Source organism: Panthera uncia (assembly GCF_023721935.1).
Source record: "Panthera uncia isolate 11264 chromosome D3 unlocalized genomic scaffold, Puncia_PCG_1.0 HiC_scaffold_8, whole genome shotgun sequence".
NCBI classification, from domain to species: Eukaryota; Metazoa; Chordata; class Mammalia; order Carnivora; family Felidae; genus Panthera; species Panthera uncia.
Genome location: NW_026057586.1, coordinates 71,836,267 through 71,861,502, shown reverse-complemented (window position 1 = coordinate 71,861,502; position 25,236 = coordinate 71,836,267). Strand labels below are relative to the sequence as shown.

General features: G+C 46.6%; 2 protein-coding genes, 1 long non-coding RNA gene and 1 gene segment (V, D, J or C); 1 reads left to right on the top strand and 3 right to left on the bottom strand.

The window, feature by feature from the left end:
* The window catches only part of LOC125914000 (immunoglobulin lambda-1 light chain-like), a 243,178-nt gene that overhangs the window by 6,208 nt on the left and 211,734 nt on the right, over window positions 1-25,236 (bottom strand). For all 11 annotated transcript variants that reach the window (XM_049619101.1, XM_049619099.1, XM_049619107.1 and 8 more), the window contains 2 exons: window positions 3,826-3,865; window positions 2,162-2,481 (listed from right to left, as the gene is read on the bottom strand). In XM_049619101.1, coding sequence (XP_049475058.1) covers window positions 2,162-2,481; window positions 3,826-3,865 — 360 coding nt within the window. The remainder of the gene's footprint in view (window positions 1-2,161; window positions 2,482-3,825; window positions 3,866-25,236) is intronic.
* The window catches only part of LOC125914001 (immunoglobulin lambda-1 light chain-like), an 89,052-nt gene that overhangs the window by 20,165 nt on the left and 43,651 nt on the right, over window positions 1-25,236 (bottom strand). The gene's annotated exons all lie outside the window — the stretch shown is intronic.
* LOC125914010 (uncharacterized) lies at window positions 302-6,129 on the top strand. The gene is made up of 2 exons (XR_007455176.1): window positions 302-512; window positions 5,792-6,129. It is a non-coding gene; the product is annotated as an uncharacterized LOC125914010 (long non-coding RNA).
* Window positions 22,992-24,398, bottom strand: LOC125914004 (immunoglobulin lambda variable 3-9-like). The segment is given in 2 exon segments: window positions 22,992-23,976; window positions 24,248-24,398. Coding segments are annotated over 2 exon segments (495 nt in total).

Here is a 25,236-nt window from a genome sequence, read left to right as displayed (position 1 = left end):
TAGAGTGATGGGGGATTCTTACAGACCCAACAGTCCTGAAGACACCCGACCCCCACAATCACAGTGTCAAATGATTTTCAATACTCAGAAAGAGAAAAGGAAATACCCCCAAAGAGCAATAACATCAACAATATAATTCCATGCATTCACTTGTGACAAGTTTGAGGTCTTCACTGATAAGTATTTTCATTGTTAAGGATTTACAGTTTCTACATCGGTTTGATCATGCTACTTTAGTTTCTGTTTAGGCCTTTATCTTTTCTGGTACACAGATGAAATCGTTATTGAGAAAAAGATATGATATCTGGAATTTGTTTCCAAATATTGCATAAGAGAGCAATTATTTTGTTGTGTCAGCATCATCAGGGAATTGATAGATTGGGACCTGGTTGATGGGAACATGGAGGTACTCTTATTCCTCTGTCTCCCTATTTTGGTGTTTTCATTTTTCCTTAATGCACACTTAGAAGAAACTTACAAGAAAAGATGATTAGTGTGGGGCAGTATCAGAGGTGGGGTGATTTTGGCATTCTACAGCAGGGTTATGAGTTAGACTTGGGTGTCCTTCTCCCACATGTGGTCCAAGCACTCAGATCCATGACATGGGGCCAGCAGGTGCTGTGGCATACTAGGACCCCCTAATCTCCCTTCTCCCTCTTCGGCTTCCCTAGGGCAGGAGTGGCTGGGATAAAACTCTAAGGGTTCCCTGTGCTCTCAGAATTCCTGGGCTTTGTAGGCTCTTCTCTGGTCTGATCTGGCTTCCTTGCAGGTCAGGTGAAAGCAACTCCTTGTCTCTGATGAGCTGGAGACATAGACAGGGGGCTTGTTGTGCTGGCATCTCTGTGAGAACGACCTTGCCTGCTTCACTGACCTGGGAGTGAGTGTATCTCTGATACCAGGCTACAGATGCACTCAGGATTGAGCCACAGTGAGTGAAGGAGGCTCAGGCATAGGAGGCTCAGTGGACCCTGAATACCTGGGGAAGGGGATCCTGACTTTGCCATAGCCCTCAGGCCACACTCACTCTGCCTGACTTGGTCTGCACCAGCTGAACTATACTCCTGAATACGAATTGGCTCCCCTCTTTGGGATAATCGTGGCTGCCCATTATGTGCCCAGGATGGCCTCCTTTGTCATTTACTCAGTTCTCCATGTCCCCACCACTTGCAGGCTGATATCATCAACTTCATTTATAACCTAACCGTAGAGTAACTCTCCTTGATCTCAGTTTAGATGATGAGACTCTTCATGACTGAGGTCACAGCCCCCTGTTAGGGTCTCTTTGAGCCTGACCTTGACTGAGGCCCAACAGAACATAGACTGTTGTCCTTGTGCCTCAGCCTGACCTCAAGTAGCAACACAACTGTCTTGAAGAGTGTTCCAGAGCTTCCTCAGTTGGTTAGGAGAATCAACTAGGTTCAGGAAGGGTTAGGCTACAAGATATGAAACTGTTTCTCTGTAGGACTTGTTAGTGTCTTTACTCACCTAACAGGTATTGTGAAAGTTTGAGAAATGTACTTCTAAGATGCATTGTTCAGAGCTTTCCATGGCTCCCTACTAAGGTGCCAACCATGGACCCCTCACTTGGTAGTCACTCTCCCCTCTGGGTCACCCTGTATGGAACCAGGAAGTTCACCTCTGTTCCTAAAGACCAGTTTCTGCTCAAGGACCTCGTTCCTCCTTATTGTTGCTTCTGCCCACTGCTGGCTCCTGGGACTCTCCTTGCTCCTCCCTGACACCCTATGGGGACCCCTGGTCCTTCTCACTCAGTTTTTCTCCCTTTCCAGGTGGCAAAGACTGCATCCTGGGGGCTGGTATGGCAGGACTATTTTCTACTCTGGGTCACACCCAGGGGGATACAGAGTCAATGGAGTCCTTTTAGGGTTAGTTGGGTGGATGGCGGTTAGATAGAATCACGTGTCATAACTGTCCCTTCTCTTAATTACTAAGCCATTAACTCAGACATAACCAGACAGAGAATTCACATAAAAAATGTTGAATGATAAACAATAAGTTCTTTATTGAGCACAAATAGAAACCGGGAGGGTGTGTGACCTTCCTGGTCTGAGCTGATCCAGGAGTTGGCTCTCAGGGGTACATGATGAACTGGGGAAGGTGTATCTGGGTGAGGAAGGCCTCCATCCTTGACAGTCTCAGGGACCTAAGAACACTCTGCAGGGACCACACTCTTCTCCACGGTGCTCCCCTCATGCGTGACCTGGCAGGTGAATCTGCTGCGAGATTTCCACTCGTCCGGTGACAGGCTCAGGTAGCTGCTGGCCGCGTACTTGTTGTTGCTCTGTTTGGAGGGCTTGGTGGTCTCCACGCCCTTGGTGACGGGGGTGCCATCTGCCTTCCAGGCCACCGTCAAGCCTCTGGGGTAGAAGTCATTGATGAGGCACACCAGGGTGGCCTTGTTGGCGCTGAGCTCCTCATTGGAGGGTGGGAAGAGTGTGACCGAGGGGGCTGACTTGGGCTGACCTGTGGGGTGGGGGAGGGAAAAGAGGTCAGAGGCTCAGCATCCACCATGGGGTCAATTGACCTTAGTCTTCATGTGGGAATAGGTTCTTGAACATCCAGTCAGGCCCCTAGTGCACAGTCTGTGTCCACGGGTTCATGTCAAGGGTGGGGGTGGGTTAAGGTGTTCCTCAAAAATCTCCCCACCTGTGCTGGGAGTCTTTGAGTTGAATTTCTGTCACCACCCATCCTGAGACTCTCCTGGCACCTGTCCTCCCACAGAGACATTGAACTCTCACTGTCCTGCCCCTGCCTCCTGTGACATGCTGACAGTGACTGTCTGGGCTCTATGTTTGTCCCTCTATGATCAGGATTATGATGTGAGCTCTCTGACCTCCATTGAATCATCCTGTATACCATTCTGATCTGACACTTCTGTGCTGGGGAAGTGAGAGTCTTTGTCCTAAGAGATCTGTTTTTACCCAGATATGTCTCTCCTGGGCTGTCCCTGATTGGATAGGATCCTTGCTGATAATAGAGTGTCTGCCTGTGTCTCTTGTGTCTCTCTCATTCCATTGTCTTCTGCAGCCTTGCCCTCCATGTCCTGCAAATCAGTCATATCACTAGAGCCTTCATTCCATAGATTCCGCCTCTCTTTGGGGTATGAAGTATTTCCTGCAAGGACTCAAGTGTTCATCCAGTTCTCACATCCTTTCATTCCATGACCCTTTCCCTGGCACCTTCTCTTCTCCCCACTGTCCTCCCTCTTGCTGGTTTCCTTGAGTTTTCAGGACACCTCAGGGTTCTGCCTTGCAACCCCATGAGGCCTGGGGGTGGGGTTAGCTGCTCCACCGGTACACCATTGACCACCCCAGATCCTGAGTCGCACAGTTCCAGGGCCCTGTTTTAAATGTCTGACCCATGTGTCCCCAGCCTTAGCCCTGAGGGTGCCGTGTCCCTGCAAATTCTCCACATGGTCACCCCCTCAATGCTCCCTGTTCTTTCTTCCATTTTCTATGGGGACTCTTAGTGACTCCCAGATATAAAAAAGGTCCAACACAAGACCAGACAGGAGAGGACAGAACAGAGTACATGGGGGTCCCAGGATGACCCCGGCAGACAGATTTTAGATTTTAGGTCATTCCACCATTCCCTGTGCCTCAGGTAGGAGGTGCGGGGTTATGATGAACAAAGAAGCAAGCACGACAGTCGGTACAGGGAAGGGAGGAGAGCAGGGTCCTAGGGGCTGAGGTGCCGGGTGAAAGAGTAACCAAGACTTTTATATAAGATACACAGAGAAAAAAAAAACAGTCAAAAAATGCCCAAATGTCTGGAACAGCAGGGGAGCAGGGAGAAGATGAGACTCACCTAGGACGCTCAGCTGGGTACCTCCGCCGAACACCCAACACTGTGATACAGGCTCATACAAAAACCCCGTCCATGGGAGGCCCTGCCCCAACCCCAGCCCCCCACTTGCAGCTGTGATGGAGGAAGTGAGGGTACTGCTTCAGGCTGGTGTTTGCTCAACAGAGGAGCCACATGTCCCACACCCATATCAGAATAGCACCAATGTCCCCATGTGTACAGCAATAGGATCCTTGGAATCAATTCTTCCAATGGAAGTTGGTATCTGATTTGCTGTTTCTACCACTATCTCTTGGATATTGGAGTGAGTTTGTGGAAGGCTTTTGTGTCATTGTGAGTTATTTTCCATGGAAATGAACAGGACATCTCTTTTCTGTATGTTCAAACATTGTAATACCCTGGGGAGATGTGAGATGAGGGTGGAGGGAGTACCCTCCCTCCCAAAGGATCCTTTGCAGGGAGAAAGAGTTGGACTGTGTATGGACATTGGCAACTAACTATGTCCCAAGACATAACTTCAGAGGGCTCTGTCTTATTATCCCAGGGGATGTGCTAGTTTGGGACTGTTGTAAGTGATGTGTGGCCTGGTCCTGTAAGACATGCCAGCCTGTGTCCAGGTGACCTTGGGAGCAGCCCCAGCCAAGCCCCAATCTGAGCTCATGTTGGGGAGGGTCTGGTATGTGACTGCTGCTATGCTTCTCTTAAAGAGTCTTAAATGCCACCTCCCACGAAATGAAACTGGCATCAGTGACCAATTTCAGGCCTGGGCAAGTATGCACAAGATGAAATAGAATACTTTTTCCCTCAGAAAGTTGGAGCTGTTGAGATCTCCTGGGGTCATGTGAATGTACCCAGGAGCCACCTGAATAGACTCCCAGTGGACGAATGTCCATATGGGCAGACATGAAGCCATCATGCAGTGTGGACAACACTGGTACATTCCCAAAATCGGATCCATTGAATCCCAGCATGTACCAGGTCGCCAAATAAAAATGAGTCAGCAGGGGAGGGTGGAGGGAGCAGGTCATCATCCTGTGAAGTAGGGAAGAACAGGGAACGGTGCACATTTCTTCTTTTCCCTGCACATGAAAGGCACTCCCCACCTAGGTATGTGTCAGCCCTCCCAGGAGAAGGAGGACAGAAATGAAATATTGCTGTGATGCACCCTGTCCATCGGATGGACGGAGTCTTTGAACATCAAAGCAGCTAATCCTACCTAAAAAGGTTCACTTGATGTGGGTCCTTTGATGCAAAGTAGCCAACTGTCCAGGGAGGTGATTCTGATGTCATACAAACTGGACCTCCTGAAGGATCTGATGCCAGAAGCCCTTTGCAGGATGAGGAAACAGAGAGGATGGCTCAGATACAACTCTGGGAGGCTGTGGCTGCATCCCCAACATGGGAGAATCCCAGGACCAGCCGCTCAGCCCCTTAGTCCCTTCTTTGCAAGGAAAAGTAGAGTGATGGGGGATTATTACAGACCCAACAGTCCTGAAAACACCCAACCCCCACAATCACAGTGTCAAATGATTTTCAATACTCAGAAAGAGAAAAGGAAATACCCCCAAAGAGCAATAACATCAACAATATAATTCCATGCATTCACTTGTGACAAGTTTGAGGTCTTCATTGATAAATATTTTCATTGTTAAGGATTTACAGTTTCTACATCGGTTTGATCATGCTACTTTAGTTTCTGTTTAGGCCTTTATCTTCTGGTACACAGATGAAATCATTATTGAGAAAAAGATATGATATCTGGAATTTGTTTGCAAATACTGCATAAGAGAGCAATTATTTTGTTGTTGTGTCAGCATCATCAGGGAATTGATAGATTGGGACCTGGTTGATGGGAACAAGGAGGTACTCTTATTCCTCTGTCTCCCTATTTTGGTGTTTTCATTTTTCCTTAATGCACACTTAGAAGAAACTTACAAGAAGAGATGATTAGCGTGGGGCAGTATCAGAGATGGGTGATTTTGGCATTCTACAGAAGGGTCATGGACATGAGTTAGACATGGGTAGCCTTCTCCCACATGTGGTCTCACAGATCTCAGACACCATAAAGAAAAAATTAAACTAATCTGACACATAAAAATTAAAAACAGCTTTATGGTGAAAGACCCCATCAACAAAAGGCATAAAACACACCAGGGAACAATATTTACAACTATGTACTTAACAACGAGTTAATATCCCAAGTATATGAAGGGTTTCTATAGATCCATAAGAAAATACAACCAACTGAATGGAGAAACAGGCAAAATTACAACTGGTAAATAAATTCACAGTAGAAATAAAATCAGAATAAAAAAATGAAAGGAAAACAAGTTTTACCAATGATCAAGTAACCAATGAAACAACAAACATAGGCTCACTTATATTCATTGGATGAGCAAAAAAAAAAAAAAAAAGATCAACAATATCACATTATTGTCAAGGATGTAGAGGAAAGGGCACCATCATTCACTGCAGTGAATATAAGCTGGAACCTTTCAGAAGGACATTTGGGCATTGCCTAGGAACATTCCCCAAACACATTCTCTCTGATCGAGCAATTCCACTTTGAGCTATTTATCCATAGTAGATACTTAAGTGCACTTTATACAAGCACACATAACACATGCGCACATATGTGAGGATTTCCATTGCGGCATCACTTGTGATTTATATTTTTAAATGGAAACAACCTAAATGTCCATTAATAAGGGGATAATTAAATACAATCTGGTTCATCCAAACTTTGAGGTCTTACAAAGCCATTACAAGAACATGGGAGATCTATCCAAATTGAGATAGAAAATATCAGTAACACATTGTTTAAAAAGCTTATTCCAGGGTATGGTTTCATTTTAAAAAAAAATCCCAATACCAACTAGGTGTGTGTGTGTGTGTGTGTGTGTGTGTGTGTGTGTGTGTGTGTGTTTTCAGGGACATATACACATAGGAGAAGCATTGGAAATGTATTGACCAACCTGACAGTGGCCGTCTCTGGAGAATGGGTTTTAGGGTAAGATGTGTGGGGATGGTAAGCAGAAACATTGGATTTTTTCTTTATATACTTCTGTGGTTAATCTTTTTTATTTTTATTTTTATTTTTATTTACAGCAAGTACATGTTACTCTTGTATTAAAAATTATTTTGGGGGCACCTGAGTGGCTCAGTTGGTTGAGCATCCAACTTTGGCTCAGGTCATGATCTTGTGGTTTGTGAGTTCGAGCCCCACGTCAGGCTCTGTGCTGACTCAGAGCCTGGAGCCTGCTTCAGATTCTGTCTCCCTCTCTCTCTGCCCCTTTCCCACTCGCACTCTGTCTGTCTGTCTGTCTGTCTCTCTCAAAAAGAAATGAACTTAAACAAATTATTTTAGGGGCACCTGGGTAGCTCAGTTGGTTGACTGACTTTGGCTCAGGTCATGATCTCCCGGTTCAAAAGTTCGAGCCCCACATCAGGCTTGCTGCTGTCAGTCTGTCAGCGCAGAGCCTGCTTCAGATCCTCTGTCCCCCTCTCTCTGCCCCTCCCAAAAAAATAAACTAAAAAAATTATTTTAGAAGCTTGTGCTCTCCCAAAAAAATAAATTAAAAAATTATTTTAGAGGATAAAAACCAAATATATCTTCCTGTGAACATTTTCAAAAGTATAGAAAATTAGAAAGCAAAGTTTTAAATAAGGTGAAGTCCCATTAGCCAGAGACACACGATTGACATTTTTCTATTATTTCGGGCAGGCTTTTGAAAATGTACACATACTTTAAAAACCTGCACATAGTTTTGAGGGTTTGTGGAAGATTCCTTATGATTGATGTTCTATACTGTATTTGGCCACACCCTTTCTGCTGGATATTTAGATTATTTCCAGTTTTCTCCCACCATTAGTAATGTTGAGCTAGTCATTCTTGTTTATAAACCTTTTGTTATATCTTGGATTATTTTCACCTCTCCCCCACCATGAATTCATAGAAGTGGAATTGCACAATTTAAATAAATATACTTAAAAAATGACTTGCTGCATATTGTTAAAATGGTTGTACATTTTGGACGTCTATAGACAGTCCATGAGAGTGCCCATTCCTCCCGGTCAACCTCTGGTACAGCCACTTTAAATTCACTTGCTAATTTCATAGGTGGTCTTGGTACCTGATCCTTCCTCCCCATCCCCAAGATGCAGGCTTTGGCCGTTGTTTCTCCTGGGTCCTTAATCTGGCCTCACATCAATCTCCTATCTGGAGCCGTTTTTCCAAACATGAATCCGACTGTGACGGTCTGCTCCCTAAATCCCTCAACAACTCTTCTGGACTCCAAGATCAAGGACGCAGCACATTAAGACACTGCACGCAGCACAGAGTGCCCTGTTGTGCCTGCACAACCTCTCTCTCTCCTCAGCCCAGGCCGCTCCGGGTGCCTGGAGTGGTCACATCACGTGTCAGTGACTCTTCACCTGTCAGACCAATTTGATTGTCCCCACGCCTGGACATGACCCCCTTGGTTCAGGCCCACCCACTCTGGGTCCCCAGGCCTGACCCCTGTGAATATTTATGAATGAGTTGCAGAGTGGACATCCTTGGTGGAGACTCAGACAAGCCCTTGCTCCCCTCTCTAACTGCCTGGCAGAGCACCCCTTCAGAATGTTGCGCCATTTTGTTTCAACACAGGACATGCTGATGAGGTCACAGGGTTCAGTCCTCTGGCTTCTTACCAGTGCTGGGACTGTGCCTATGTGCTGTGTGACCTTCCTTGGGAAGGTCACCTTACCTCTTTGGACCTCTATCTTCCTCTGCAAGATGAGGATAACAGCAGGATCTGACTTGTGGGGCTACAGAGGGCGTTTCTGCCCCTAAAACGATTAGTGCCTGCTGGGCACATCCTGCTCCTGCCTGCCTCTTTCTGCCCTACCCAGAGGACAAGGGTGAGGCAGGTGCAGCACTAGTCCAAAATTTAAGGGATGCCCAAAACTCCGTCATCAAGACGTACGATATTTTAATACAGAATACAGAATTGTATTTAATTATTAAATATATTTTTGTATTTAATATAATTATTAAATATATTAATAATAATTAAATATAAAACTATTAAATATATTAATTAAATATATTTAATACAGAATTGAAAGTATTACCAACAAAAAATCAATGCAAAAAAATCCGCGCAAGACAGATGTCAGCACTTTAAATACAGCCGGTGTCTACCCAGGCCCCTTCTCTCTGGCCCATTCTTCCTTCTCCCCTCTCTTCCCCTCACTGCTGCTCTCCTCTTCGGATGTCCACTCCTGGCTCCCACCTTAGGGAACTCCACATCCTCCCCTGCCGTGATCTTTTGGCTCCTTACCTTAGGCTCCTTCCCTCTGGGGCTCTGCTCGATGATGCTGTGTTGTGGGCAGCGGGCCATGGGTGCCCATGGCCAGGTGTAGCAGCAGTAGGGGACAGTGCTGCCTGGGGCCAGGGCTCTGTCCCCCAGGAGCCTCACAGCATACTTGGCCTGTCTCGGGCCTCATCTGCCCTCAGGGTGGAAGCTCGGCTTGAACTTCCAGGAGAGGGGCTGGCAGGTGCCTCAGGTCCCTCTTGTTGGCAGCAGCGGTCCCAGTGTGCCTGGCCCACATAGTCTTGTCCTCTGTCTGGGCCTTCTCTGGTCCCTGCACTCAGTGCCCAGTCCTCTCCAGGGCCCATGGCTGTTACCCCTGGAGATCTCCCTCAGAGTGACATCTGCCAGCTGCCCGGCTGTGGTCAGATTCTGGGCTCCACCCCCTCCCACTGAAGCCAGCCCACAGTTCCCGCCCCTGGGGCCCTGGGTGGGGAATACCTGACCTGCCTTATTTCCATATTCCTAAGGGTGACCCAGGTCTGTGGAGCATCTCCCTGGGACTTGAAAAGACCACAGCAAGCAGTTGAGTGCCCAGTGAATCAGGAATCACCAAGGCCTGAGTTCCTTGGGGTGGGACTGGGGCTAGGGCTTCTCTTCTGACCAGTCCCCCAGGCTGGGTCCCTGCACACTCCACTTCCTTGGCAGGGTTGGTCCATCCTGGCTGGTTTCCCTCTGGTCATCTCAGCTTCTCAGCCAGTCAAGGGCCCTGCAGGGAGTGATTCTATATCCCTCACTCAAGGAGTAATGTCAGGCTCATGAATGTTGAAACCTAGCCTTAGGTCACCTCTGGGCCTCATTTTCCTCATCTGTAAAATGGACACAGTTCCTCTGTAGCAGGGCAGTCATGAAGATGAATGAGATCATGTGAATGCTAAGCCCCAGTATGTAGCAGGTGTTGAATGAATGTCCATTCCCTTTCCACCATCCTCGGACTTTGGGCTTTAGAATAACTGTTGGCATGTCCTGGGGGGCGTTTCCCTGTATTACAAGTGAGAAAACTAAGGTCCAGAGAAGATGAAAGCTGGGGCCAAGGGTGTTCTGGGAGTGGGCTGCAGGGTGATCTAGAATCTAGGAGTGAGCTCCTCCCCTGCATTGCAGCCCTTTGTCCACCTGGAAGGCTCATGCTTTGGTTCCAAGGGAGGTGGGGTTTGGGTTCTGTTGGGCAGAGGTGCAGGAGGAATGGACTGCACAGGTGCTTTGGGCTGGGGGCCATTGGAAAGCCCAGGAATATAATACGTAATGCAATGAGGCTGAGGCAGACAGCGGGGCCGGCTGCTGGCTGAGCTGAGATCATTTCACCTATTTGAGGATGAAGAAATTGATGTTCAAGCAGATTCTATACAGACGGCTGGCCCTTGCACGGCTCCAGGACATGCTTTGTTGATGTCTGTGCATCAGCTCTCTGGGCCTGGTGAAGTCTTACTGCTCGGTGAAGAGAGAATTGAAAGCAGCAGGTTGTAGGATCCCGCCTGTCACCCAGCGCCTCTCTTGCTTTCCAGTTGCCTTTTCTGCCACAAGGTCTTTTAATACACCTGCTCAAATCTGGGTTGCAGCCCCTCAGGGCTTCTAGTTTCTGTGTCAGCAGCCCTAAATGAGGCCTCCCAGGCCTGCCAAAGTGACTTTCCTGGGAGGTCCCTTTAAGAGTTGTGTGTCTCATGTTTTGAGTCAGGCACTCCTTAACTTTCCTGCTACATTTGACAGGAGATCATCCTATCCATGGGATGAGGCCCACGCCTGCCTCTGACCTTGGGTTCCTGGTACCATGGGGGCTGGAGTGGCATGTGCCCTAGGAGTCCAGACCGAAGCTGTTCCCTCCTGGCACCCCTGTGTGGGTGTGACACTCACCTACTACCCAGGGCCCAGAAGCTGTGGTTCCCTGGGGGACAGCCCCAGGTCTTGGGAAGAAGGGGCTCTCCCTAAAGGCAGCATCCCCAGCTGTGCCTCTTTTCCCCTACCCCTACACCTGCCACAGCCTCTGGGCCGCCACTGCCACAAACCACATCCTCTTGTGGTGGCTGCAGTCAGAAATCTGGGTCTGGTTGTTTCCTGGGGACACTTGAGGGATGGGCTGGGTCTTCCCAGATGGTGCAGCTGCAGCTCTGACCCACCCAGGCCTGCCCCCTCACCTCCTTCCTGGATTGAGATACGCCGAGGGCTGGATTCAGGCTGGGCCAGAGGAGTCCAGGTCCATCTGTCCCCCTTGGTAGACCCCCTGCTGAGGGTCCCTGCCTCCTCTGTGCCCTGCCCCAGCTCTTCTCCCATGGAGTGTCAGGGTGTGCCCTTGTCCAATCACTTCTGTCCTGCTTCCCATGTCAGAGGGTGCCCCTGTCTCCTGCTGACCAGTCTCCTGCCCGCTCTGTACTCCACAAGCCCCAGAGACTGCCTAAATCCAGGTCTCTCCAGCACCTTGCTCCATCACCCCCCCATCCCCAAACTCAAGCCAGCTGGGCCTTCTCATCTCACAGTTGTGCATGGTGTGTGTGTGTGTGTGTGTGTGTGTGTGTGTGTATGTGTGTGTGTGTGTAACAAAGTATCTGTCTGGGGATGTGACAGAGGTTCTGGAATCTCTCAGAGTTCTTGGAGTCAGGGTCTGGCTCTGCAGCTTCTGAGCCCCACTCTGAGGGATCCCCAGGATCCCTGGAGACCCCTACTCCTTTGTGGAGTGGGACTGCACCCCACATTCCAGCTTTCCTCCAGCAAATGGAAAGAGAATTCTACTGCTTCTGTAGATGTCACAGACTCATGACCCTGGTGGGGACCTTCTAGTTCCTTCGACTGATAAACTGAGGCACAGAGAGGGAGAGTTTCTTTCCTAAGACACACAGCGACTTGGTGTAAAGACTGTGTCTTGGGACTTACCAGTACCAGCCAGAGACCTGAGAGGACCAGGCTTTTTTTTTTGCACATGAGGTGGAGCCAGCCTGGAACTGAAGGATGGAGCTTGGGAACTTTTCAGTGCTTTAACGCCCAACTCTCCCAATACAGCCGCCTGGAGTGCAGTCCCGAGGGGACAGTCCAATAGGGGGCAGCAGAGACCAGCAGTAGAGGGAGGCTAAACCTCAGAAAGGGCTGGAACTCAGAAGGGGCTGGCCAGACAGCGGCCCGGGAAAGGCTCCAGTGGTGGTGGCAGGCGGGAGGATGCAGAGGCCGGACTCTAGTCCAACATCTTCCCTGACACCCACCTAACCCTTGCAAACACGGCCTGGGGTGAGGCGAGTGAAGCGAGTCACTCCAGTGTGGAGTGGGGGGGCGGATACTGAACTGACTTACAGTTTTGATGTTATATTTATTACGGGATTTTTCTGCATTACGATGTGAAAAAAGATTGCATTAAATATTATTTTGATGACGAGTTTTGGGGTCCTCCCTTAAATTTTACATGTAACGACAGTGGCTTACTCTGCTCATACTAGTGCCGGCTGTGTTTGATACTCCAGGGAACATTTTTTAGGGGGCGGTGTGTGGAGGAAGTCGGGGGGCGGGGTTCTGGAGTGGGCGTGGCCAGCGCCCTGTGGTTCCAGCCTCACCTGACCAGGTGGGTTGATGTTTGCATAGCGGAGCCCAGTTTTCCAGGCCCTTTCCAAAGTCTTGGATTGATACCCGGGAGGGGTACACTCCCTTCATGAGGACCTGCGTGGCAGGTGGTGGCTTTGTAGCAGCCACAGCTCCTTCAGCTCTTCCACCGGGAACAGCCTCCTGGCAGGTCCTCGCGGGACAAAGCACATTCTTAGAGAGGGTGGTGCAGCCTCCTTTATTACATTCATACAAAGCGCTCCATCCTGATGGCTACCAATACTAACGTAATTTACATTCGGTTCTTACTTCATTATTCCTAAAAGCCCACACACCCTCACATTTGTTTATAACTACACGTGTCATATACCATAGTAGTTACTGCACTGCGTATGCTAGTTCCATAGTGGCAAATAGCCTAGAGACTTACCTTGTTTTAAAAAAGTTGTTATAAAATAGATAATCACATAAAATCGACCTCACTTTATTGTTTGACCATTTCTCCAGACACATCCTTTGCTTTTCAGTGATTTTACAATATTCCCCGAAATACCCATCCAGATGTTTACTTGTGTTGACAACTAGAGCCAGACAGTTTCTAACATAAGTACGTCTGAATAGGACCTTGGACAGTGAGGACTGGCTTTGCCAATTAGGTTAAACAGTGGGACTCTTCCCTAGATTGAATGATTCAAATCGGCAGCCCCAAGTTTGGGAGGAAAAAATACAGTTTAAAACACATGACAAGAGGAAATAATGTTTTTCAAAAAAAAAATTGTAAAGATGCAAAGATGCACGATGATTACAGATATTTTACTTTTCCCCAATCTTTTATTTTTTTAAATTATCGTTAATATTTATTTATTTTTGAGAGAGAGAGCATGAGCTGGGGAGGGGCGGGGGGGGGGGGACAGAAGTTCCGAAGCGGGCTCCACACTGACAGCAGAGAGCTCGATGCAGCTCGAACTCACAAACGGTGAGAACATGACCTGAGCTGAGGTCGGCTGCTGAACTGAGCTACCCAGGCACCCCCAATTTTTTCCCAATCTTTTAAATTACATGACACACAAGGGATCTCTTAGTAAGTTCTGTTCAAGTTTCTTGTTGCATATCCCAGAAGCTGGGAAAGTGGATGACAGATGGCTAGGTGACACCTCTATGCAGGTGGTCCCCTCTCCCCTAGAAGCTGATACTGGGATGGAGCCAGACTGCAGGAGGTTTACAGGGAGAGTGATTGGGACCAACCCCTGTGCAAGGGTTGGGTGGGAAGCAGGATAGGCAGGATGGGCAGAGGGAGGAATCAGCTATAGAGGAGCTTTGCTGTTAAGATGGCCTTTCCCAGTTTCCCCAGGTGGGCTGAGAGGCTGGGCCTTCAGGCCCTCACGTTGATCAGCCTTTAGAGGCTGCTGAAGAGCTTTGTGGTTGCAGAGAAGGGGGAAGGGCTCAGCCCCAAGGCACAGAGAGGACAGGTATCCCTTGTAGTCTCCACCCCCAGCCCAGGGGATCCTCCTCCTGGTAGTCACTAGTCTGGGGCTGTAGCCCCCTTTCAGTCTGTGCCCTGGCCTACATCCTGGGCTGTTCTGGCCACTGAGAAACAGTCTATCTGTGTTTTCAGGGAACCTGAAATCATGCTCACTGAATCGTTCTGGGTGCCGTCATGAAGGTGGTCAGAGTCATGGTGGTGATGCTGAGATTGTCCTGGGCTCCTGGTCTTTCCTCTGCTCCATTCTGGCTCAGGAGGAAGGTGGTTAATATCATCCAGGAGTTCCAAGTGTCTCATCCATCGTTGTGTTGTGGTGGGGGCCTCGAGCTGGTCTGCTTCTAGCTCCATCTCCAGAGCATTTCCACACTGAGTCTCCTCTGACATTCCCAGGCCCCAGTGCAGTGACCCTCCTCACCCCTACTCCAGGGAAACCCTGAGACAGGAGCAGCGTTCTACTGCAGATCACAGTTTGTGAGAGCCAGAACCTGAATAAAATTTCCTCCTTGCCAGGTGCACGTGGAGTTGTTAAAGGTCCATGGAGCTGCTATAAGAGTCTACCCTTGGCCATGAGCTCTTGGACAGGTGGTAAGTGCTGTGTCTCAGAATCTCCAATGTGTGGCTGGGGCAGGGACATATCACATACTCAAAAGATGTGATTTGAGTATAAGAGAATGAAATTGGCTGAATTCTAAGAATACTTCATGTGAAATTGAAATGATGATTTTGACTTCAGTTGCTAGGGAAAATGCATTAGGTAATAAAAATATTTAATATAATGTATAAGGTTGAGTAATGGTTATTGAATAGCTGCTGTGTCCTTGGAATGGAAAAAGAAAAAGAAAAGAAAATTGGCACCAGCCCCCTGGAGACGGTTTAGGGGGGAAAGGAGGAACTTCTCTTAGAAATCAGGACAGGAGGCTCTCAGAGCAAAGAGGGGGGTGCAATGTGTGTTCTCAGAGAGAGGGGGCTTTATAGACTTTTTTTACATTCTGTAATTTATTTTTAAATTTACATCCAAGTTAGTTAGCACATGGTGCAACAATGATTTCAGGAGTAGATTCCTTAAGCTCCTACCCATTTAGCCCATCCCCCCCCCCCAAACCCCTCTAGCAACCCTATGTTTGTTCTCTATATTTAAGAGTCTCTTATGTTTTGCCCCCCTCCCTGTTTTTATAAAATGTTTTATATTTCGCTTCCCTTCCCTTATGTTCATCTGTTTTGTATCTTAAAGCCCTCACATGATTGAAGTCATATGATATTTGTCTTTCTCTGACTAATTTAGCTTAGCATAATACCCTTAGTTCCATTCATGTAGTTACAAAGGGCAAGATTTCATTCTTTTTGATTGCTGTGTAATATTCCATTGTGTGTGTGTGTGTGTGTGTGTGTGTGTGTGTGTGTGTGTATATATATATATATATATATATATATATATATACCACATCTTCTTTATCCATCCATCCATCCATCGATGGACGTTTTGGCTCTTTCCATACTTTGGTTATTGTTGATAGTGCTGCTATAAACATTGGGGTGCATGTGCCCCTTCGAAACAGCATACCTGTATCCCTTGGATAAATACCTAGTAGTGCAATTGCTGGGTCGTAGGGTAGTTCTATTTTTACTTTTTTGAGGAACCTCCATACTATTTTCCAGAGTGGCTGCACGAGTTTGCATTCCCACCAACAATGCAAAAGAGATCCTCTTTCTCCGCATCCTTGCCAACATCTGTTGTTGCCTGAGTTGTTAATGTTAGCCATTCTGACGGGTGTGAGGTGGTATCTCATTGTGGTATTGATTTGTATTTCCCTGATGATGAGTGATGTTGAGCATTTTTTCATGTGTCATTTGGCCATCTGGATGTCTTCTTTGCAGAAGTGTCTATTCATGTATTTTTCCCATTTCTTCACTGGATTATTTGATTTTGGGGTGTTGAGTTTGAGAAGTTCTTATAGATTTTGTATACTAACCCTTTATCTGATATGTCATTTGCAAATATCTTCTCCCATTCTGTTGGCTGCCTTTTAGTTTTGCTGATTGTTTCCTTCGCTGTGCAGAAGCTTTTTATTTTGTTGAGGTCCCAAAAGTTCATTTTTGCTTTTGTTTCCCTTGCCTCTGGAGACGTGTTGAGTAAGAAGTTGCTGCGGCCAAGGTCAAAGAGGTTTTTTGCCTGCTTTCTCTTCTAGGATTCTGATGGCTTCCTGTCTTACATTGAGGTCTTTCATCCATTTTGAGTTTATTTTTGTGTATGCTGTAAGAAAATGGTCCAGGTTCATTCTTCTGCATGCCGCTGTGCAGTTTTCCCAGCACCACTTGCTGAAGAGACTGTCTTTATTCCATTGGATATTCTTTCCTGCGTTGTCAAAGATTAGTTGGCCATACATTTGTGGGTCTATTTCTGGGTTTTCTATTCTGTTCCACTGATCTGAGTGTCTGTTTTTGTGCCAGTACCATACTGTCTTGATGATTACAGCTTTGTAATACAGCTTGAAGTCCAGGATTGTGATGTTTCCTTTGTTTCTTTTGTTTTTTTTTTCAAGACTGCTTTGGCTATTTAGGGTCTTTTCTGGTTCCATACAAATCATAGGATTGTTTGTTCTAGCTCTGTGAAGAATGCTCATGTTATTTTGATAGATATTGCATTGAATATGAAGACTGCTTTGGGTAGTATTGACATTTTAACAATATTTGTTCTTCCTGTCCAGGAGCATGGAATCTTTTTCCATTTTTTTTGTGTGTCTTCTTCAATATTTTCACAAGCTTTCTATAGTTTTCAGTGTGTAGATTTTTCACCTCTTTGGTTAGATTTATTCCTAGGTATTTTATGGTTTTTGGGTGCAATTGTAAATGGGATTGATTCCTTGATTTCTCTTTCTGTTGCTTCATTGTTGTTGTATAGGAATGCAACCGATATCTGTGCATTGATTTTATATCCTGCCACTTTGCTGAATTCATGGATCAGTTCTAGCAGTTTTTTGGTATAATCTTTTGGGTTTTCCATATAGAGCATCATGTCATCTGCAAGGAGTGAAAGTTTGATTTCCTCCTTGCCAATTTGGATGGCTTTATTTCTTTGTGTTGTCTGATTGCTGGGATTAAGACTTCCAATACTATGTTGAATAGCAGTGGTAAGAGTGGACATCCCAGTCTTGTTCCTGACCTTAGGGGGAAAGCTCTCAGTTTTTCCCCATTGAGAATGATATTAGCATTGGGTCTTTCTTATATGGCTTTTATGATCTCCAGGTATGATCCTTCTGTCCCTACTTTCTTGAGGGTTTTTATCAAGAAAGGATGCTGTATTTTGCCAAATGCTTCCTCTGCATCTGTTGAGAGGATCATGTGGTTCTTGTCCTTTCTTTTATTGATGTGATGAATCACACTGATAGTTTTGCGGATATTGAACCAGCCCTACATCCCAGGTATAAATCCCACTTGGTCGTGGTGAATAATTTTTTTAAATGTATTGTTGGATCCGGCTGGCTAATATCTTGTTGAGGATTTTTGCATCCTTGTACATCAGGGAAATTGGTCTATAGTTCTCCTTTTTAGTGACATCTTTGTCTGGTTTTGGAATCAAGGTAATGCTGGCTTCATAGAAAGAGTTTGGAAGTTTTCCTTCCATTTCTATTTTTTGGAACAGCTTCAAGAGAATAGGTGTTAACTCTTCCTTAAATGTTTGGTAGAATTCCCCTGGAAAGCCATCTGGCCCTGGACTCTTGTGTTTTGGGAGATTTTTGACTACTAATTTAATTTCTTTACTGGTTATGGGTCTGTTCAACTTTTCTATTTCTTCCTGTTTCCGTTTTGGTAGTGTATATGTTTCTAGGAAGTTGTCCATTTCTTCCAGATTTCCCATTTTATTGGCATATAATTGCTCATAATATTCTCTTATTATTGTTTTTATTTCTGCTGTGTTGCTTGTGATCTCTCCTCTTTCATTCTTGGTTTTATTTATTTGGGTCCTTTCCTTTTTCTTTTTGATCAAACTGGCTAGGGGTTTATCAATGTTGTTAATTCTTTCAAAGAACAAGCTTCTGGTTTCATTGATCTATTCTACTGTTTTTTGTTTGTTTGTTTGTTTCAATAGCATTGATTTTTGCTTTAATCTCAATTATTTCCTGTCTTCTGCTGGTTTGAGGTTTTATTTGCTGTTCTTTTTCCAGGTCTTTAAGGTGTAAGGTTAGGTTGTGTATCTGTGATCTTTCTGTCTTCTTTAGGAAGGCCTAGATTGCTATATACGTCCCTCTTATGACTGCCTTTGCAGAGTTCCAGAGGTTTTGGGCTGTGATGTTATCATTTTCATTGGCTTCTATGTACTTTTTAATTTCTGCTTTAACTTCTTGGTTAGCCCATTCATTCCTTAGTAGGATGGTCTTTAGTCTCCAAGTATTTGTTATCTTTCCACATTTTTTCTTGTGGCTGACTTCTAGTTTCAGAGCGTTGTGGTCTGAAAATCTGCACGGTATGATCTCAATCTTTTTGTACTTGTTGAGGGCTGATTTATGTACCAGTATGTGATCTATACTGGAGAACGTTCCATGTGTACTGGAGAAGAATGTATATTCTGCTGCTTTAGGATGAAATGTTCTGAATATTTCTGGTAAGTCCATCTGGTCCAGTGTGTCATTCAAAGCCATTGTTTCCTTGTTGATTTTCTGTTTAGATGATCTGTCCATTGTTGTAAGTGGGGTGTTGAAGTCCCCTACTATTATGGTATTATTATCAATGAGTTTATGTTTGTGATTAATTGATTTATATATTTGAGTGCCTTCACATTTGGAGCATAAATGTTTACAATTGTTAGATCTTCTTGGTGGATAGACCCCTTAATTATGATATAATGCCCTTCTTCATCTCTTGTTACAGTCTTTAATTTAAAGTCTGGATTGTCTGATATAAGTATGGCTATTCTGGCTTTCTTTTGTCCACCATTAGCATGATAGATGGTTCTCCATCCCCTTACTTTCTTTTTTTTTTTTTTTTAATGTTTATTTTTTTTGAGACAGAGAGAGACAGAGCATGAACGGGGGAGGGGCAGAGAGAGAGGGAGACACAGAATCGGAAGCAGGCTCCGGGCTCCGAGCCATCAGCCCAGAGCCCGCCGCGGGGCTCGAACTCACGGACCGTGAGATCGTGACCTGGGCCGAAGTCGGACACCCAACCGAATGAGCCACCCAGGCGCCCCCCCTTACTTTCAATCTGAAGGTGTCTTTAAGTCTAAAGTGGGTCTCTTGTAAACAGCATATAGATGGATCTTGTTTTCTTATCCATTCTGTTACCCTATGTTTTTGATTGGAGCATTAATCCATTGACGTTTAGAGTGAGTACTGTAAGATATGAGTTTATTGCCATTATGTTTCTTTTAGATTTGGAGTTTCTGGTGGTGTTCTGTGGTCCTTTCTAGTCTTTGTTGCTTTTGGTCTTTTTTTTTCCTTGTCTTTTCTCCCTCAGAGAGTCCCCCTTAAAATTTCTTGCAGGGTAGTTTAGTGGTCATGAACTTCCTGTGAAAATGAATACAATGAAATAGAATAAAATGAAATGATGGCAGTAAAACAGAATTGGAAAAATTTACAAAAAAAGTAAGAAAATATTGTAGAAAAAAATAAAATATTTTTAATAAAAATTGAAAATAAAAATACATTTTTTTCTCTTTTCCTATTCAAGAAAAAGAAAAGAAACGAAAAAGAAAAAAAAAAAGAAAATTGAATAGATGGACCAGCGAACAGACTGAAATACTATTGAAATCACATTGTCTTCCCCTAGATGTCAAACTATGAAACACTTTATAGTCTGTAAACTAAGCAGGTGGAGAGACTTGTGTTCCTGAAGAGCAAGGTTGGCCCAGTTGCGTGGGGCTTAGTGTAATGGCCCCATTCTCCACTAGATGGTGCTGCTTAGCTTACTGGGGTGGATTATTGTGATGCTTGTATGTGTGTATGTGCATGTGCAGGAGGGGAAAAAATGGCATCACCCAGCTACCCCCAGTCTCTAGTATTAGAACTCTGTTCTCCCTGATCGGCAGTCGTGCACCCTTCCTTTGTCTCCAGCTTCCGTCCACTCCCTGCTTTTACACTGTCTGTGACCAAGCTGTCAGGTTGCCAGGTGGCACCTCCCTCCTGAGTTTTATCTCAGATGCAGCTGTGTTTCTTGACCCCTCGCTTCTGAGGGACTGTGGCTTTGACCCACTCAGACCCTCTGGGGGAGGGTCTCACAGAGCAATGGCCGGGTGCTGGCCCCACCCAGGAACGTTCCGTGGGACCGTGCTGTTGCTGATGCCCATAAACTGTGGCTGGGTGCCAGCCCGCCCCAGAAAAAAGTTCATGTGATCATGCAGCAGCAGCCCTTCAGGGATTGTGGAAAATCACAACACGCATCTGGCACCAGGCTTCACTCTTAACGACCTTGTTCCAGCACCAGCGAATGTGGTTGTTCTTCAGGATCCTTTGGGATCTTTGCCTGTGGGGAGCTCTCCCAGCAGGGGAACTGCCTCTCCCGTGTGTCCTGAAGACACCTGGACTTCAGTCTGCTCCCGGGGATTCGTCCTTCCCACCAGAGCACCGCCAGGTATCGAGCTGCAGAGTTTCAGCCTCTGCACTCCCCCTGTTTATAGAGTCTTAATGGAATTTAAACCCTCTCCTTTCTCCCTTTTTGGTTCAGTCCCTGTGGCTGTTTCCACTTTTCCACTTTCTCTCCAGCTGCTTTTGTGGGGGGGGGGATACTTTTCCCGTATTCTCCCCCACCCCCCGCCTCCATCCCCTCTCCACAAGCAAAAACAGCCCCCTGCCCTCCATGGCTTCTCCCCCAGTTCACCTCTTTGCTCCACGTACCTGCTAAGTTCTCTGGTTCAGGTTGTGCAGATTGTTGTGTTAATCCTCAAATCAATTTTCTAGGTTTGCAGGGTGGTTTAGTGTTGATCTTGCTGTATTTCAGGGACGAGACACACACACACACACACAACAAACAAAAAAACAAAAACACACAAAAAACTTCCATGCTGTTCCTCCATCTTGTCCCATGGTCCTGGGGGCTTTGCAGACTTAAGAGAGCCTTAACACCACTGGGGTGTATGTAGGAGATTGAAGTCCCAGATCTGTGCCTAAGAAATAATTACTGCAAGATCTGGATCAGAGGAATAAGGAGCCAAAGGATTTTGTACATCAGTGTCAAGCATGATACTTAAGAAGGAAGATACCTTTTCCTTCAGATCTTAGGTCATGGTTACTAGCTCCCCCTGCCATGTTAGGAGCCCTGATACCAGGCCCACTCCATCACCAGGTGGCTAGGCAAGTGACCTCTGCTGCCACCTGGGTGGTGGCAATAGCACACAGGGCTCACGCCATGTCCCCTGGGACTCTGTATGTACTTTCAGTTGTCATGTATTAGACATATATGGTATTGCTTCTCCCCTAGTTGGGATTCACGGGTCTAGGAATTGGGGTGGGAATGCAAGTAGCAGCACTCACTGTTATCCCCAGTGAGCCATCAACTAAATGTTCCCTTGTCATCCTTGGGACTTTGTGCTTTGCTTGATCGCACGGCCCTGCTGGCTGAGTGTGCACCATGAACCCTTTGGCTCTGCCTGGCAGTGAGTCATCGGCAAAAGTAGGGGGTACTGGCTGGGGTGATTCCTGGCTACTGTCAAGGGGTAAGGGATTTTCTACCACACAATGAGGGTAAGTAGGTGGATGTATGGATTCAGGAGATCCCCTAATATTCCCTGGGTCTGTGACTGTAGTCATCAATTCACCACAATACAATTCAACAGGTCTGATAATGGGTGAATGTTCCGGAATGGAGGTTTGGTCGTCTCAACTGACAGGGACCCAACTGACTAACTCAGGTGTTTGCTGAGGGAAGGGGAATATGGAGTGGGTGGTGAAGATGTAACTATAGACATAACTCTGACCACAGGGTAGTGGCAGAAATGAGGATAATAGAAGGAACAAGTGTTTCTTCCTTATATTGATATGAATATGTTTGGAAACCTATTAATCCTATGTTTCTGTTTTGTTCTCCTGGGTCATCTCATTATCATCTAACATCCAATGTGTTCATAATAGTTAACTTTATGTCTCAATATGAAGCTATAGGATATCATTTCAGCTGGGACAAAAAATAAATACCACCATCAGACAGTAGTATACTTTGTATCCTCCTGGGAAAGGATGAACATGTTGGTAATTTTTCATTGGATAGTTTGGATAGTTTGTCACATCACGTGGAAGCATGGCTGCCAATATTCTCTTTATTTGGAGATTGTGGTTTGCCTGGATTGGGTGGATTTCACGTGGATGAGGTTGGACTGTGGTGGCTTATTATGTGTCAACATCGACAGACTGAACTGTATTTCACAGAACTGTTTTCTGTCTGTATTCTGGGGTAGGGTGGGTGTGAAGAAAGAATCTTGTGCGAGATTTGGGGGGTAGAAGTGACATTGCACCCATTTTGTGTCTCAGTCCATGGTTGTGTATCTTCTGGTCACTTTGTAGGAGGAGGCAACTGCCCCAGTGTCCCTCATTCACCATCAGGATAGATGTGACCCTTCAACTGTCTGTCAGAACCCAGAGCACCTAGTGTGTCTGCATCTTTTCTCATTGTTTAAAAATACGAGGAACAATCTAATCTGTTGGGGATTTTGACACATATATTGGGGATTTGGGGCACAAACCAGAGCTTTATGTGTTTATATAGTAGCCTCTTCATGTCCCTGAAGACCCTGTCGGGGATGCTGGCCAACCTGGATTGGGTTCCTGGAATCAGACTCTGAGATGGAGAAGTACATGTGTAGGAGATCTGGAAGGAGGAGGAAGGTCAGACTGGGCAGAAGGAGAAGTGACCCACGTGCAGTGAGACATCAGATGAGGCCTCCATCCCTGCAGGGAGCTCTAAAGCTGAGACCTTCAGGACATCTGAACCTGAGGCAGGGCCTTCATTCACTCAGGCCAGCATGCACCTGAACCTCTCTGAGAAGGGGCAGAAACCTGGGGAGGCAGTTGTCTGATCCAAGGGCACTTCACAGTGAGGAGGACCCCTGTGAGCTGTCAGGGGCTCCAGGCAGAGGTGGGTGCATGTGTGAGCCCAGGAGGGGGGTGACACCACAGTGAATAATGCACTAGTGTGCTCCACTCAGAATCCCCAGCTGTCATGGTGGCAGGGCTTCTGGAGCTCAGCTGAGCTGAGAAATTCAGGCCTCTAATATTCGTCAGTTGGGTGAAGGAACGGCCCATGACCGCCATATGGACATGGAGGGGTAAGGAGCAGCGGATGGATGTTTCTTTCTGTTTGTCCTTCCACTCAGGTCCTCTGTTGCCAAACATACTCAGGCTCAAAAAAAATCCCAAGAGCCCCCAGATCAACCCTGATATATCCTCTGGTGGTGCTGCGTGAAGCGTGGGTGGATAGGAGGTCTGGGGACCTGGGTCAGACCGCTGAGGCTGGAGGAGAGTGTGATACAGATGGGGAAGGGGTTTGTCTCACTTCCCCATCTGCCTGTGTCACTGTGAGCATCACTACTGCCATCCCACACCTTACAGTAATAGTCAGCCTCGTCCTCAGCCTGGGCCCCGCTGATGGTCAGGGTGGCCGTGTTCCCCGAGTTGGTGCCAGAGAATCAGTCAGGGATCCCTGAGAGCCGGTTGCTGCTATAGTAAATGACCAGCATGGGGGCCTGGCCTGGCTTCTGCTGGTACCAGTAAGCATTTTTACTTCCAATGTTGTTTCCCCCACAGGTGATTCTGGCTGTCTGTCCCAGGTTCACTGACACTGACGGGGGCTGGGTCAGCACGTAGGAGGCCATGGAACCTGCAAGAGAGAAAAATGGGTTGGGCTAGAAGATGAAGGACCCATTTCTGGGAAATCCCATAAGCTGCCTGGCCTGCATTGAGCCCCAGGGATTCTCTGGACCCTCAGGGTACCCTCTCTTATAAGTCTTAGCCCCAGGAGCTTATGGGACTGGCTGGTGGGAAGGATCCTTTGAACAAATAAGATTCTTTCCACCCCTTTCTCTGGTCAGGACCATCCCCTTTGAGCACACACAGAACCAGTGAGCACAAGTGGGGATTACACCCCTCACCTGTGCAGTGAGCCAGGATACTGAGGAGAAGAGGGGTCCAGGCCATGGTGGAGACGCACTGATTCTGCTACCAAGACCTTGGGCAAAGTTCCTTCCAGGCATCTCTTATCCCCTTGCTGGAAAGACCTGCTGCTTATGCAAATCAGCTGGGCCTCTGGGGTTGCTGTTGCGTAGCTTTGTGGTTTTGGAGAAGGGCTCTGCCCTAAGGGACACAGAGAGGGGAGGGGCAGCCCTGTCCCATAGTCTGGGGCTGGTATCTCCCTCCCAGTTCAATGTCCTGGGTTTACTCCTTGGCTGGTCTGACCACTGAGACCTCAAAGGTGGAGTCTGTATTTTCTGAGCCCATTCTATAGGTGACGCTATAAGGCTCACACAGGTATAGGGTCCTATCCCAGATCACAGCTTTTGGCCACAGAACCCAAATAAAATTCATCCTCTGTCTAGAGTACATGGAGTTTACAAAACCATCATGGTGCTGTAAATGTCTGCTCTGAGCCATGAACTCCTGCAGCGGGTCATAGAGGTTGTGACTCAGCATCCCCATTTTGGTGTCAGATCAGAGGCCAAAGAAATGATTGTGGTATAAAATAATGAGAGGGAGCTTTAAAGTTTAGTAACTCTTCAAGGGAATGTTTACTATAGTTAAGTTGTCTTCAGTTGTTGGAAAAACATGTAGCAAACATCTTAATATATAAGTTGAAAAAAGCTTACAGAGAAAATCACTGTGTTGCAGGCACTGGGAATAGGGAAGAACAGAACTTTCCAGTCCCCTCCCCCTTCCTTGAGGGAGGTGAGTGGAGGGACAGGTGAGGGGGCAGGTGGGAGGAACTTCCAGGAAGGAGGAGCAGCTGAGTCTGTCAGCACAGGGGAGGGAGGGGAAACGTGTGATCCTAGGGAGGATGGGTGTTTGTGGGCAGTGACAGCATTTTGTTTCATTAGGGTGAGCTAGGGCATGGGTTGGTGGGAGACAAAATGCCGGACCTGTATTA